Source organism: Plecotus auritus (assembly GCF_963455305.1).
Source record: "Plecotus auritus genome assembly, chromosome: 3".
NCBI lineage: Eukaryota > Metazoa > Chordata > Mammalia > Chiroptera > Vespertilionidae > Plecotus > Plecotus auritus.
The window spans coordinates 86,930,677-86,946,753 of NC_137772.1; the positions used below are offsets into that span (position 1 = coordinate 86,930,677).

A 16,077-nucleotide genomic window follows, 5' to 3' on the forward strand; every position below is an offset into this window, starting at 1 on the left:
AGGGACCAAGTTCCACTGAGTCTCTGTTCCCATCTGCTTTTATTTACTAGAATACACAATTGCCTTTTAGGAATGCAAACAGACATATCAAAGGTGATGTTTGGTAAACAGTAAGATTATCAGGTTGGGGGAGTTTGCTTTAGGCCATTGAGTCATCAGCGTAGGGAATAAAATGCAGATATTCAGCCCTGCGAATATCAGAAAGCCCCATTCAGCCTTCTGACTGGACTTCTCGCATTTATATTAATTACTGTTGATTTTGGCTCCCGGCAAAGATGAGGATGAAAATGCTACATCATAGAGTTGGTTATAAGGGTTTATTGAAGTAATAAACTGAAGTGCTTACTACCTGTCTGGCACATAGTAATCACTTAATATGTGGGAGCTGTTGTTATTAATAAAGGACACTTTTATTTTAGTGATCACAGTTTCAGGGATTCACTTTTTCAAGTATTAGAATTTTACTGCTTTTTTAAGGCTTTGCAGAATTGATTTTTAAAATGTTCCTTTTCTGAGATGATTACTTAGGATAGATAGCAAGAAGTTATTTTAGACTAGGGCTTGTTGGCCTTCTCTTGGTTAATGAACAGATTGCACCTTTTGATTTAAGTGATTATTAACCAAATGTAATTTTTTTTTTATTTCCCTTTGTTTCAATAGATTTTAATAAAGGTTTCTGAGGCACTGCTTGATGGCAGCTTTGGGAACTGTAATTCCCAGTATGAAGAATACAGGATGGCCTGTCATAACCTGCTGCCTTTCACGTCTGCTTTCCTGCCTGCTGTGACTGAGGTCAGCAGTCATAGTGCGGCACTAAACCATATGGCCAACTATGATGTCTTGGCAAATGAAATTTGAAATCCCATAGAAAATTGTCTCCTATAGATTCAAAGCTGACTTCAGATCAGAGTTTCTTTTCAGGGTGTATTTTAATATAGATATTAAATGAAATAATTGGATAGTTTTTTCAATGGAGTATTATGTAAGCTTATTTTATTTTTTATCTGACTCTGCCAGAATACATAAGCATCTGTTAAAATGACCTGTTTATACTTGTACAGTTTTCCTAAACTAGAATTATCAGCATTATGATGGTGCTGTCATTTCTTTATCATAAATATGATAATTTCATGTTAAACTAAGTTGTATAGAGTCTCACTCTTTTTTTTTTTTTTAGATCCTGGTTTTAGAATTTATGGTTTGATTTCTTACTGATTTGTCTTATTATTGGTTTTTTGCTTACTTTTTAATTAAAGCACATCAGTTTTAAAGTGATAACGATATGTATGTTACAAACAATATGGAACTACTTTTGTCAGATACTGAGGTTTAGTTTAAAAGTTACTTCAGTTTGCCCTTTTTTTCTACCTTAATTTTTTCTTGATTTATTATTTCTTTTTTAATATACATGAAAATGAAAATTTCTTTTGATTCAGAATGTGTAGATTGGTTTGCCTCTTAATCACTGAAATTCACTGGTAAATGTATTGTGTATCTCTAGATCAGTCTTAAAGACCCACAAGCAAGAATTATGCTTTCTTGGCTAAATTGCTTCGTGTGTTAATAGTTTATATCTGAGTGGCATATGCTTTCAAGGAAGCATAATAGAGCAAATTACAAATTATAATGAAGCATCTTTACTCTTATAGTCATACATAGACTAAATATTTTTTTATATCATTAGAATGAGAATTTAATCTATTAGTTTAATTATTAAAACAGTATTGTCAGGCAATTTTTTGCGGAGGATAGCTATTTCATTCTTGTATAGAAAACAGTAGTGGAATCACTCAATATGTTTCTTGCAGAACTGTAAATATGTCTGTAATAGGGATACTTCCCTTAAAGGCAAATATAAAATTAAAAGAGAGATTTTATTTAGAGTAATAGTTCTAATTAATATGATTTTTTTTCACTCTAAGCTATTTTAGATTCGTAATTATTGAGAGAAAAACACTTACTGTAAAACAATGTCAACCTATATAATGCTGTAATAAATTATTTTGTACAGAGTTGCTTATTGGTGTTGTGTTACTGCTTCACACAATCAAAATATTTTTGCAAAATATTTTTTCTTTGAGAGAGTAAAAACTTTTCATCATAATTTTTACGAACTTATAAAAAAATCACCTACCAATATATTCTGGTGCCACATCAGATTGTTTTCTTTTTAATGTTTTAATCCTTTAAAAAGTAGGCAATCTCTGTCACTAGATATCCTGGCAAATGTGTAATTTGATATGTTACTTTCAACATAAAAGATGGAATTGTGCTTTCAGCTGTAGTCTTTTAAAAAGTATTCCATTGGTATCATTTAGAGTTTCTGAAAATTATAGGCAGATACAGTTGAGATGTGAGGAGTTTGGTTCAGGTAAGGAATAAGGCAGGATAATGGGTGACACTGGGATTAGTGAAATCCAGTAGTGTATCAGTCAGTGTATAGAGGCTGTATCTGTTCTCCTTCCTATACTCATCCCACTTCGAGTATAAATCAGAGATATGGTCAGGGATCTTTTTTAAATAAGGGGGGAGGGTTGTATCATGTCCTTTCACCCCCTACCTCTACCCTATCCCTAATTTTGGTAGAGGCCCTTTTAATGTAAAGCTAAAGAATAAATATAAGCCTAAAGGAGAGACATCTTAAAACCAATTGCTTAAAAAGTCTCTTGTCTCAAGAGAAAAGCAAAAAGTCCTTTGTCCTGTTTGATCCTGCCAAGTTTATCAGAACAGATAGGAAAAAAACCACAAAGATTCAAGACATAGTGTGATAATTTAAGAATTTGACTTCAGGTTTTGTTTTTGTTTTTGAGGAATGAATTTAATAGGCAAAGCATAGAGAATAGAGAACCACAATTCAATCTGTAGTTATTGAGCACCTAATTTTGTTTCAGACAGTGTTCGAGGTATGACACATAATAGCGAACAAAATTAAGTCCTTATTCTGGTGTGGGGAGAGAGAAACCAATATATAATATCAGGTAGTGAAAATGACTGTTTAGAAAACTCAAGCACAATATGAATATAGAGATAAGTATTACAGTGAAATTTAAAAGTTTCAAAGAATAGGTAAAAGTTTACAGAGAAAAAAGTATTATCAAAGGAATGAATTTGATTGACATCAGATTTCTCAAAAGCATTACTGAATGTAAGTATCAAAGAAAAAACATTAAAATTTTATATCCAGCCAAGTTAGCATTAGAATGTGACAGACAACACTTAAAAATGTTTTTAAGTATGCAAACCTCAGAAGATTTACCTTACAAAGGCCCTCAAGAAAATACTTTAGGAGAAATACTAAAAGATACAAAATCTGGAAGATGTTACAAGAGATGTGAGAAGAAGGGTGATTAAATATTTTTGTAAAGTTGACTGTTATCTTAAAGAGAAACTTTATTATAGCAATTAAAATTCTAGGCATTATCATTAAGATTTGTTAACAAAAGAAATATCAAAACCTGTAAGAGAATTTTTATGTGTACTAGAGGCCTGGTGCACAAAATTCGTGCATGGGGGGGGGTTGTCCCTCAGCCCACCCTGCACCCTCTTCAATCTGGGACCCCTTGAGCGATGTCCGACCTCCCGTTTAGTGTGATCAGGCCTAAACGGGTGGTTGGACATCTCTCTCACAATCCAGGACTGCTGGCCCCCAACTGCCCTCCCCTGCTGGCCTGGTCACTCCCAACTGCCCTCCCATGCTGGCCTGGTCCCCCCCAACTGCCCTCCCCTGCAGGCCTGGTCCCCCCCAACTGCCCTCCCCTGCAGGCCTGGTCCCTCCCCCCAAGTGCCCTCCACTGCAGGCCTGGTTCCCCCCCAACTGCCCTCCACTGCAGTCCTGGTCCCCCCCAACTGCCCTCCCTTGCAGGCCTGGTCCCCCCCAACTGCCCTCCCCTGCAGGCCATCTTGTGGTGGCCATCTTGTGTTCACATGGGCGCAGCCATCTTGTGTCTTGGTGTGACGGTCAATTTGCATATTACTCTCTTATTAGATAGGATTTGAGCCAAGCGGATGACATATGCTAGGGAGCAAGATCTCAATTGCTCCAGAGAATAACAATTTTGCAGTGTTTATACATTTGAAATTAAGGAGGGAATTTAAGGAAGGTTACATGGAAGTGGGAGAAAGTAAGGCAGGGATCAGATTACAGGATAGTTAACATTAAGTGTTCTCTTCAGGGTTAATACCCCCATCTAGCAGTATTCTGGTATTTCAAAGGTGTGTTAAACTAGATGCACAAAAATAATGGGCAGGGCTGGTTTAAAACCTTTCACTAAAGTTATATGCCTGGGGCATGACTACCCACCATGACCGACCCAGCTAGGAATTTATGATCAGATTACCCTGTGAGGTTACTTTCCATAGAACCCCTTTTTCATGTACAGACTAGAGTTGGAGATAAAGACTAAACATAAGAGAGCTAAAGTTCCCTGACCGGTTTGGCTCAGTGGACAGAGCATCAGCCTGAGGACCGAAGGGTCCCAGGTTCAATTCCGGTCAAGGGCATGTACCTTGGTTGCGGGCACATCCCCAGTGGGAGGTGTGCAGGAGGCAGCTGATTATATCCCTCTCCCTTCCTCTCTGTAAAAAAATCAATAAAATATATTTTTTTTTTAAAAAAAAGAGAGCTAAAGTTACTCTCTGGCCCTGGCTGGAGCATTGTCCTGTATACCAAAATGTTGTGGTCAGGGCACATACCTAGGTTGCAAATTCAATCCCCAGTCAGGAGGCAAACTGATTAAAGTTTCACATGGATGTTTCTCTCTCCCTTCCTCTCTCTCTAAAGTCAATAAAGGCATATATTTGTGGTTAAGAGGAAGTTACAGAGATTAAAAACCACTATAAGAAAGAAAATGTAAAACAAATCAGACGTGAATTCAGTTTATCTAGTGGGAAGCAGAAAAAGAGGAACAAAGATTACATACAGTAAATGGAAAATAAGATGGCAGAAATTCTGGTGTAACACTGATTTAAAAAATAAATGGATTAAGTTATAAAAGACTCAGATTTTTGGATTGTATTAAAGATTGTTTACAAGAGACATACTTAATAAGAACAGGAAAATTGAAATAAAAGGATGGAATTAGATATAATAGGCTAATATGAACCAGAACAAGGATTGAGTAACAGTCCAAATAGAATAGAATTTAATGCAAAATATAATGACAAAGAGACATTATTGTGCATTCATTAAATAAATACAAATGTGAGGAGTGACATCAGGAATGGCAAGCATGAGAGATCCCCTTGACCACTCCTCTTGAAATTTCAACAAATTAACAAACTATAATTCAACAAAGAATTCTCTACTCAATACAGAGGTATGCTTCAGAGACCCGCACATGGAAGCATATAAAGGTGGGCAACTGGGAATGAGTGGGGAGACAAGAAAAGAGGAAAGCTCAGATGGTTGCAGATGCAGCCCTGCAGCTGGGAGCTCGTGGCTCGGCCTGGAGAGGGGAGGAAGCCAGTGATAGCAGGTGCTTCCTTTGGCCAGGAGGAAGAGCTGCAGGGGGCAGTCAAGCAGGACAAAGGAGCAAACAGTGACTGAGCCAGCAGACTCCTGACAGAGTATGTGGGTTCTTCCCCATGCCTGTCCACTGTCAGACAGTGGAGTTTCAGACAAAGAAATAGAACTACAGAGCCCCGCTGCCTCTTGTCTAAAACTTGTTTCCCGCTGCTCTTGGGGTCGGGTCAAGGAGCACATTATCTATAAGCTAAGAGTTATTACAGCAGAACCAGTTTCCCTCTGTGATTGATACCCAGGTGAGGTTTTTGGTGTGTGTGTGTGTTGGGGGGAACGGGGAGAGGGGTTCAGCGTCGCCATTATGATGAGGGAAAAACAAACCCAACCCCAAGCAGCACTTGACTTACTGTGGAAGTCAAGTCTAGGAGATCACAGAAGTAAAAGTCTTGTGATTCAGTGCCATCTATTTGAAAAGAGTAGAAAGACCTCTTCAGAAAAAGCTGCTAGAGAGGGGCCATTAATATAGACATACATACATGCCTAGACAAAGGAGACCAGCAAATACCATGAATAACCATGGTAATGAGGATGATCAGAAAGAAAACAAGCTGGAACACATGGAAATATGTGATATAAATTATACAGAGATTTCAATATTGAGTTCTGAAAATACACAATGAGATGTGAGAAAATACAGACAGGTAATTCACTACTCTCAGAAAACAAATTAATGAACAAAATAAGTTCCTTACCCAAAGAGATTGAAACTTTAAAAAAGAACCAATCAGAAATCCTGGTAATGAAGTATGCAATTAAGGAGATTAGGTGTAAACTATTGAGCCAACCAGAAGGAGGGATGAATTAATGATATTGAAGATAGGAATCTAGAAATGATGCAGAGGGAAGAAGAGAGAGACCTGAGTATAAAGAAAAATGAAAGAGCTTTATGAGAAGTATCTGACTCCACCAGGAATTAATAGGTATACCAGAAGAAGAAGAAGAGAGAAGGGAACAGAGAGCCTCTTCAAACAAATAGTGGATGAGAACTTCCCAAACCTATGGAAAGAACTAGATCCTTGAATCCAAAAAGCAAACAGAACACCTAGTTACCTCAATCCAAAGAGGTCCACTCTAAGACACATTGTATTAAAACTGTCAAAAGTTAATGAGAAAAAAATTCTCAAAGCAGCCAGGAACAAGAAGGAAGTGTTCTACAGAAGAAAACTCATCAAAATATTATCTGACTTCTCAGCAGAAACTCTACAAACCAGAAGAGAGTGGAACTAAATATTCTAACATCTGAAAGAGAGAAATTACAGCCATGAATATATATCCAGCAAAATTATCCTTTAAATATGAAGGAGAAATAAAGATGTTTCCAGGCAAGCAGAAGCTGAGGGATTTTATCACCAGAAAGCCTCCATTGCAGGAAATACTCAAGGGAGTTTTTCTACCTGAAACAAGTAAGGTCACAAAAAAACTTATAGCATAAACAGGGACAATTTGTGACAACAAATACATAAAAAGGAGAGGATGGAAAGGTGTTAACTGGCAAAGGAGGATGAAGATCAGATGCACTCAAAAGAAAAGAACCTACTGTATATATGTAACTTTATTTTTTTTATAAACCTAACTAGAGGCCTGGTGCATGAATTCATGCACCAGAGGAGTCCCTCAGCCTGGCCTGTGGGATCGGGCCAAAACTGGCTCTCTGACATCCGCTGAGGGGCTCCCTGATTGCAAGAAGGCACAGGCCAGGCCAAGGGACCCCACCAGTGCATGATCGGGGCCGGGGAGGGATGTGGGAGGTTTGCCAGCTGGGGAGGGACTGCAGGAGGGCTCCAGGGCATGTTTGGCCCCTCTTGCTCAGTCCCCATTGCCTGGACCCCAGGAACAAGCTAACCTACCGGTCAGAGTGTCTGCCCCTGGTGGTCAGTGCACGTCATAGCGAGTGGTTGAGTGGCCTTAGCATATCATTAGCATATTATACTTTGATTGGTTGAATGGCCGACAGGTCAACCACACACTTAGCACATTAGGCTTTTATTATATAGGATGGTAACCACAAACAAAAATTCCCAAACTAAGACACATAGCTTAAAAAAGGAAACAGCCTGAGCTTCATGGCTCAGTGGTTGAACATCGACTTATAAACCAGGAGGTCACAGTTTGCTTCCAGGTCAGGGCACATGACCAGGTTGTGGGCTCGATCCCCAGTGTGGGGCATGCAGGAGGCAGCTGATCAATGATTCCCTCTCATCATTGATATTTCTATCTCTCTCTCCCTCTCTGAAATCAATAAAAATATATTTTAAAAAAGAGGAAATAGAGAAAAGGAGTATGAAATACCACCAAACAAAACAACAGACAGAAATATAAAGGATAAGAAGCAATGGAGGCACAGAGATACCAGAAAACAAAAGATAAAATGGCTATAGGAAATCCTCATATATCAATAATTATCCTAAATGTAAATGGTCTGAATTCACCAATAAAGAGGTATAGAGTAGTAGGATGGGTCAAAAAACAAAATCCAACCATATGTTGCTTACAAGAGATACATCTAGGCTGCAAAGACAAAGGTAGATTCAAAGTAAAAGGGTGGAAAATGATTCTCCAAGCAAATAACATCCACAGGAAAGCAGGTAAAGCCATGTTTACATCCAACAAAATAGATTTCAAGAAAAGAGACAGAGGTGGACACTACAATGATAAAGGGAACACTACATCCATCAAGAAAACATAACACTTCTTGCCGAAACCGGTTTGGCTCCATGGATAGAGCATCGGCCTGCGGACTGAAGGATCCCAGGTTCGATTCCGGTCAAGGGCATGTACCTTGGTTGCGGGCACATCCCCAGTGGGGGGTGTGCAGGAGGCAGCTGATCGATGTTTCTCTCTCATCGATGTTTCTAGCTCTCTATCCCTCTCCCTTCCTCTCTGTAAAATATCAATAAAATATATTTAAAAAAAAGAAAAGAAAACATAACACTTCTTAATATATATGCACCCACCCAATATAAAGCAACTACGCACAAAAGGAAGAATCAGATCAGAACTCAATCATAGTTGGGGATCTTAATACTCCATTGACAGCTCTAAACAGAACAACCAAACAGAAAATCAGTAAAGAAATACCATCCTTAAATGAAACACTAGACTAAATAGACGTAACTGACATTTACAGAACCTTTCACCCCAGAATTGTACATTTTTCTCCAGTGCACATGAAACATTCTCAAGGATAGACCATATGTTGGGTCACAAAACAAATTCAAGAAGATTGAAATTATACCAAGCATATTCTCTGAACATGATGCCTTGAAATTAGAAATCAACTACAAAAAGGAAGTAAAGAAACCTACAAATACATGGAGATTAAACAACATACTACTAAAAAATGACTTAGTCGAAGAAATAAAAGATGAGATCAAAAGATACATAGAGACAAATGAGAATGACAATGCACTATATCAAAACCTCTGGGGTGCAGTGAAAGCAGTAATAACAATGAAGTCTATATCATTACAGGCCTAGTCAAGAAATAAGAGAAATCCCAAGTAAGCAACCTAAAGTCACATCTTAAAGTACTAAAAAAAGAATGAAAACAATCCAAAGTCAGTAGAAGAAAGGAAATAACAAAAATTAGAGCAGAATTGAAATAGAGAACAAAAAGACTATACCAAAAAAAAAAAAAAAAAAAAAATTCAATAAAAAGCTGGTTCTTTGAAAAGTTTAATAAAATTGACAAACCCCTGGCTAGACTCACTAAGGGAAAAGACCCATATAAACAAAATCAGAAATGAGAGAGAAGTCACCACAGACATCACAGATATATAAAGGATCATACTAGAATATTATGAAAAAACTGAATACCACCAAATTAAAAAATCTAGAAGAAATGGATAAGTTCATAGAAACATATAACCTTCCTAGAATAAATAATGAAGAATTGGAAAATGTATATAGACTAATCAGCAGTGAGGAAATTGAAACAACCATCAAAAACCTCCCAAAGTCCAGGCGGTGTGGCTCAGTGGTTGAGCATCAATCTATGAACCAAGAGATCACACTTTGATTCCCAGTCAGGGCACCTGCCAGGGCTGCAGGCTCCTTCCCCAGTTGGGGGACATGCAGGAGGCAGCTGCTCAATGATTCTCTCTCATCATTGATGTTTCTCTCTCTCCTCTCCCTTCCTCTCTGAAATCAATAAAAATATATTTTTAGGAGAAACCAAGATGGCGGCATAGGTAAACACCTGAACTTGCCACCTCACACAACAACTTCAAAACTACAACTAAAAGACATAACAGACATCATCCAGAACCACAGGAAGGCTGGCTGAGTGGAAATTCTACAGCTAGAAGGAAGAGAAAAGCACACTGAGACTCAGAGATGCTGTGGAAGTAAAGTGCAGAGGTTCTGAAGCACGCACAGAGAGGGCTGGCAACTGAGTACACAGCTGGCTTTTTCAATCTACGGGGAGACACAAGCTCCCGACTGCTCTGAACTCCAGTTCTGGGTGAGACTCTGGGGACACAGACTCATACGGGGAGAAACTGGACTGTCTGGCATCGGGCTGAACTCGACGGTGGCTTTCTCTCAGAGGTGCTTGCAGCGATTCCCGAGGGACACTGAGATCCCGGGGCCTCTTAGGGCCATTGCTGTTTGCTCCGCCCTTAGACTCTGCCCCATCCAAGCTGTGTGCAGAGGCTTTTGCATATGAATGGTTTGGTCCTTTGAAATCTAAACTTACCTATCAAACTGCAACTGAGTCAGAGAGACCCAGAACATCCAAAAGAAGGCCCAAGGCCCCACAGCAGCTTGAATTGCTTCACAGCTGGGCCTCATCTAGGCACCTCCAAAACCCAAACAAAGAAGAGGAATCTACAGATCTCTCCATAGATCCAGCTGGGTGGCCTCAGGCAAAGGCTAAATTAGCACCTCCTTGGAGATCCAAGAGCCAATGTACCCAGGGGTCTGAATAGGACCATCCAGATTACATCCCTTCAGATCCATAAGGGACACACTCAGGGGGCAGACTCAGTGAGCACCAAAGCCCCAAGTTTTGCCTCATAAGGGTGTCTCCAGCACAGAAGTTGTCCCATCGTAGATACATCTGATCCTCACAGTCAATTGGCCTGGAGGTGAATTCCTTCCAGCGATACCAACAACAATCAAGTCTTAACTACAAGACTGTGCACACAGCCCACAAAAGGGTGCACCAAGAGTGTCCACCTCAGGTGATTGGGGAGGCTGAGCCACTGGACCTCATAGGACACCTAGCACACAAAGCCACTCTATCAACTCAGGGAAGCAGCAAAAATGCAGAGACAAAGAAACAGGTCACAAATAAAAGAAATGGAGGAAAGCAAACGACTGGATATAGAGTTCAAAACCACGGTTATAAGGTTTTTCAAGAATTTTCTAGAAAAGGCCGATAAATTTAGCGAGACCCTCGTGGATATGAAAAAGGACCAACTAGAAATTAAGCATACACTGACTAAAATAAAAAATAATATACAGAGATCCAACAGCAGACTAGAGGATCACAAGAATCAAGTCAAAGATTTGAAATACAAAGAAGCAAAAAAATACCCAACTGGAAAAGAAAAAAGAATCCAAAATGAACATAGTGTAAGGAGCCTCTGGGACAACTTCAAGCATACCAACATCCGAATTATGGGGGTGCCAGAAGAAGAGAGAGAGCAAGATACTGAAAACCTATTTGAAGAAATAATGACAGAAAACTTACCCCACCTGGTGAAAGAAATAGACTTACAAGTCCAGGAAGCGCAGAGAACCCCAAACAAAAGGAATCCAAAGAGGACCACACCAAGACACATCATAATTAAAATTTCAAAAGCAAAAGACAAAGAGAGAATCTTAAAAGCAGCAAGAGAAAAACAGTTAGTTAACTACAAGGGAGCACCTATACGACTGTCAGCTGATTTCTCAACAGAAACTATGCAGGCCAGATGGGAGTGGCAAGAAATATTCAAAGTGATGAATAGCAAGAACCTACAACCAAGATTACTCTACCCAGCAAAGCTATCATTCAGAATTGAAGGGCAGATAAAGAGCTTCACTGATAAGAAAAAGCTAAAGGAGTTCATCACCACCAAATGAGGATTATATGAAATGCGGAAAGGTATTCTTTAAGAAGAGGAAGAAGAAGAAAAAGGTAAAGATAAAAATTATGAACAACAAATACATATCTATCAACAAGTGAATCTAAAAATCAAGTGAATAAAGAATCTGATGAACAGAATAAACTGGTGAATATAATAGAATCAGGGACATAGAAAGGGAGTGGACTAACAATTCTTGGGGGGAAAAGGGTGTGGGGGGGTACGGGAAGAGACTGGACAAAAATCGTACACCTATGGATGAGGACAGTGGGGGGGATGAGGACAGTGTGTGGGGGGGGGTAAGGGCAGAGGGTGGGTTGGGAACTGGGTGGAGGGGAGCTATGAGGGGAAAAAGAGGAACATTTGTAATAATCTAAACAATAAAGATTTAAAAAATAAATAAATAATAAAGTTAAAAAATATATATATATTTAAAAAACCTCCCCAAAAATGAAAGTCCAGGACCAGTTGGCTTCACCAGTGAATTCTATCAAACATTCAAAGAGATTTAAAACCGGTCCTTCTCAAACGCTTTCAAAAAATTGAAGAGGAGGCAATACTTCTTAACATATTTTATGAGGCCAATATAACCCTGACACCAAAACCTGGCAAGGATAGCACAAAAAAAGAAAACTACAGACCAATATTTTTGATGAACACGGATGCAAAAATTGTAAACAAGATACTAGCAAACTGAATATAATACATCAAAAAATAATAACGTATCACAAGTGGGGTTCATTCCAGGAGCACAAGGATGGTTCAAATTATGGAAATAAGGCAATATAATATACCATGTTCACAAAAGAAAGGACAAAATTATATGAGCTTATCAATAGATGCAGAAAAATGGATAAGATACAAGATTCATTTATGATGAAAACACTCAATAAAATAGGAATAGAAGGAAAGTACTTCAACATAATACAGGCATATGATGAACTTTCAGCTCATATCATACTCAATGGTGAAAAACTGAAAGCTTTTCCTCTAAAATAAGGAACAAGACAAGGATATTCACTCTCACCACTCTTATTCAAAGTAGTGCTGGAAGTCCTAGCCAGAGCAATAAGACAAGAGAAATAAATAAAACATACAAATAGGGAAGGAGGAAGTCAAACGGTCACGTTTTGCAGATTACATGATTCTGTATATAGAAAACCCTAAAGACTCCACCAAAAAAACTGTTAGAAACAATAAACACAGTAAAATTGCAGGATATAAAATCAATATACAAAAATTCATTGTCTTCCTGTATCCTCACAACAAAACTTTAGAAAAAGAAATGAATATAAAAACACACCAATAATTCCTTTTGCAATTTCAACCAAAAGAATAAAATACCTATGAATAAACTTAAAGAACGTGAAAGACCTATTTACTGAAAATTACAAAATTTTATTAAACGAGATTGAAAAAGACAAAATGAAGTGAAAAAATATCCCATGTTCATGGATTGGAGAAATCAACATAGTTAAGATGGCCATATTACCCAAAGCAATATATAGATTTAGTGTAATCCCCATCAAAATCTCAATGTTATTTTTTAAAAAATATTTTCCATTGATTTTTTTACAGAGAGGAAGGGAGAGGGAGAGTTAGAAACATCGATGAGAGAGAGAAACATCGATCAACTGCCTCCTGCACACTCCGTACTGGGTATGTTCCTGCAACCAAGGTACATGCCCTTGACCGGAATCGAACCTGGGACCCTTGAGTCCGCGGGCCGATGCTCTATCCACTGAGCCAGACCAGTTAGGGCTCAATGTTATTTTTTAAAGAAATAGAACAAGAAATCATCAGATTTGTATGGAACCACAAAAGACTCTGAATAGCCAAAACAATCTTGAGAAAAAAGGACAAAGCTGGAGATATCACGCTGACTTCAAATTATGTTACAGAGCTGTGATAATCAAAATAGCATGGTATTGGCAGAGAAATAGACAGAGTTCAGTGGAACAGACTAGAGAGCCCAGCTATAAAACCAAAGGTATATTGGCAGATAATTTTCAACAATGGAGCCAGAAACACTATCTCTTTAATAAATGGTGCTGGGAAAATTGGAAAGCCACATGCAAAAGAATGCATTACTGTGTGTCCCCATGTACAAAAATTAATTCAAAATGGATCAAAGACCTTAATATAAGACCTGAAACACTAAGTTACGTAGAAGAAAATATAGGTACCAAACTTATGGACCTTGGTAGTAGAGAACATTTTATGAACTTGACCCCAAAAGCAAGGGAAGTAAAGGCAAAAATAAGTAAATGGACCATATCAAACTAAAAAACTTCTGCACAGCAAAAGAAACTGACAACAAAACAAAGAGGCAGCCAACCAGATGGGAGATTGACATTTGTAAACAGTAGCTACGACAAATATTTAATTTCCAAAATATATAAAGAACTCATAAAACTCAACACCAAACAAATAACAACCTAATAAAAAAAAAAAATGGGCAGAGGACCTGAACCGATACTTCTCCCAAGAAGACATACAAATAGCCAATAGATATATGAAATGATGTTAAACCTCACTAGCAATTAGAGAAATACAAATCAAAATTACAATGAGATACCACCTCATACCTGTTAGAATATCTATTATCAACAAAACAAATAATAAGTGTTGGAGAGGTTGTGGAGAAAATGGAACCTGCATTTTCTGCTGGTGGGAATGTAGACTGGTATAACCGCTATGGAAAACAGTCTGGTGATTCCTCAGAAAATTAAGAATAGAGCCAGCAATCTCTCTCATGCGTATATACCTGAAAAACTAGAAAACATGTATTCGTAAAGATTTATGCATCCCAATGTTCATTAAAGCATTATTCACGGTGGCCAAGACATGGAAACACCCAAATGATCCTGCTATAGAGGACTAGATTAAGAAGATATGGTACATATACACAATGGAATACTACTCAATCATATGAAAGGGTGAAATACTGCCATTTGCAACAACATGGATCTGTCTTGAGAATATTATGCTAAGTGAAATAACTCAGTCAGGAAAAGCTAAGAACCATATGATTTCACTCATCTGTGGGATATGAAATTTGTGGGCACAAATAGCAGTGCAGTGGTTGCCAGAGGGAAGCAGATGGAGCAGGGGAGAGGGGCCCTAATATTTGGTGATGGAGAAGATTTGACTTTGGGTTGTGAGCACACAGTGCAATATACAGATCTTGTAACATAGAAACCCACACCTGAAACCTATATGATCATATTAACCATTGTAACCCCAATAAATTTAATTAAAAATCCTATCTAATAAAGAGGTAATATGCAAATTGACCATCACTCCAACACACAAGATGGCTACCCCCCATGTGGTCAAAGATGGCCACCCCCATGTGGATACAATATGGCCACCACAAGATGGCTGACAGGGGAGGGCTATTGGGAGGGACCAGGCCTGCAAGGGAGGGCAGTTGGGGGCAATCAGGCCTGCAGGGGAGGGCAGTTAGGGGTGACCAGGCTGGCAGAGGAGGGCAGTTAGGGGGACCCAGGCCTGCAGGGGAGGGCAGTTGGGGGCGACCAGGCTGGCAGGGGAGGGCAGTTGGGGGTGACCAGGTTGGCAGGGGAGGGCAGTTGAGGGCAACCAGGCCGGCAGGGAGGGCAGTTAGGGGCAATTGGGCTGGCAGGGGAGGGCAGTTGGGGGCGACCAGGCTGGCAAAGGAGGGAAGTTAGGGGTGACCGGGCCAGCAGGGGAGGGCAGTTGGGGTCAACCAGGTTGGCAGGGGAGGGCAGTTGGGGGCGATTGGGCCAGCAGGGGAGCAGTTAGGCATCAATCAAGCTGGCAGGGGAGTGGTTAGGGCATGGTCAGGCTGGCAGGCCGAAGTGTTTAGGGGCAATCAAGAAGGCAGGCAGGTGAGCGGTTGGGGGCCAGCAGTCCTGGATTGTGAGAGGGATGTCTGATTGCCCTCAAGGGGTCCCAGATTGGAGAGGGTGCAGGCTGGGCTGAGGGACACCCCCCCCCATGCACGAATTTCATGCACCGGGCCTCTAGTAAATAAATAAAAATGGTAACAGTAAAAATTAAATGGTAAATTAATATTAAAAATTTGTAATTATGTGGTGATAGGTGTTAATTACCTAACTGTGACATTTTGCAATATATACAATATATCAAATTTTGTTATCTACCTTAAACTAACATTATATGTCATTTATATCAATAAAAAACTATAAAAAGGTAACATCCATTGTTGACTTATATGCACTTAACATAGCTTTAAATTATATCAAGCAAAGCTCAGCCTATATAGCTCAGTGGTTGAGCATTGACCCATAAAGCAAGAGGTTATTGGTTTGATTCCCAGTCAGGGCACATGCCTGGGTGTTGGACTCAATCCCCAGCAGGGGGCATGCATGAGGCAGCAATATATGATGTTTCTCTCATCAGTATTTCTCTTTCTATTCTTCTCCCTTCCTCTTTCTCTAAAAATCAATAAAAACATATTTTAAAAATTATATCAAGCAA

The 16,077-nt window shown here is 39.2% G+C and overlaps 1 protein-coding gene across 3 annotated transcripts in view; it reads left to right on the forward strand.

The window, feature by feature from the left end:
- NAA16 (N-alpha-acetyltransferase 16, NatA auxiliary subunit) overlaps window positions 1-2,016 on the forward strand; it is an 85,726-nt gene extending 83,710 nt beyond the window's left edge. For 2 of the 3 annotated variants that reach the window (XM_080659385.1, XM_080659386.1), the window contains one exon: window positions 661-2,015. In XM_080659385.1, coding sequence (XP_080515511.1) covers window positions 661-858 — 198 coding nt within the window. In that variant the 3' untranslated portion in view covers window positions 859-2,015. Of the gene's footprint in view, window positions 1-660 lie in introns of all 3 variants that reach the window. The other variant, XR_013960091.1, reaches the window with a different exon arrangement.
- The last annotated feature ends 14,061 nt before the right edge of the window (window positions 2,017-16,077 follow it).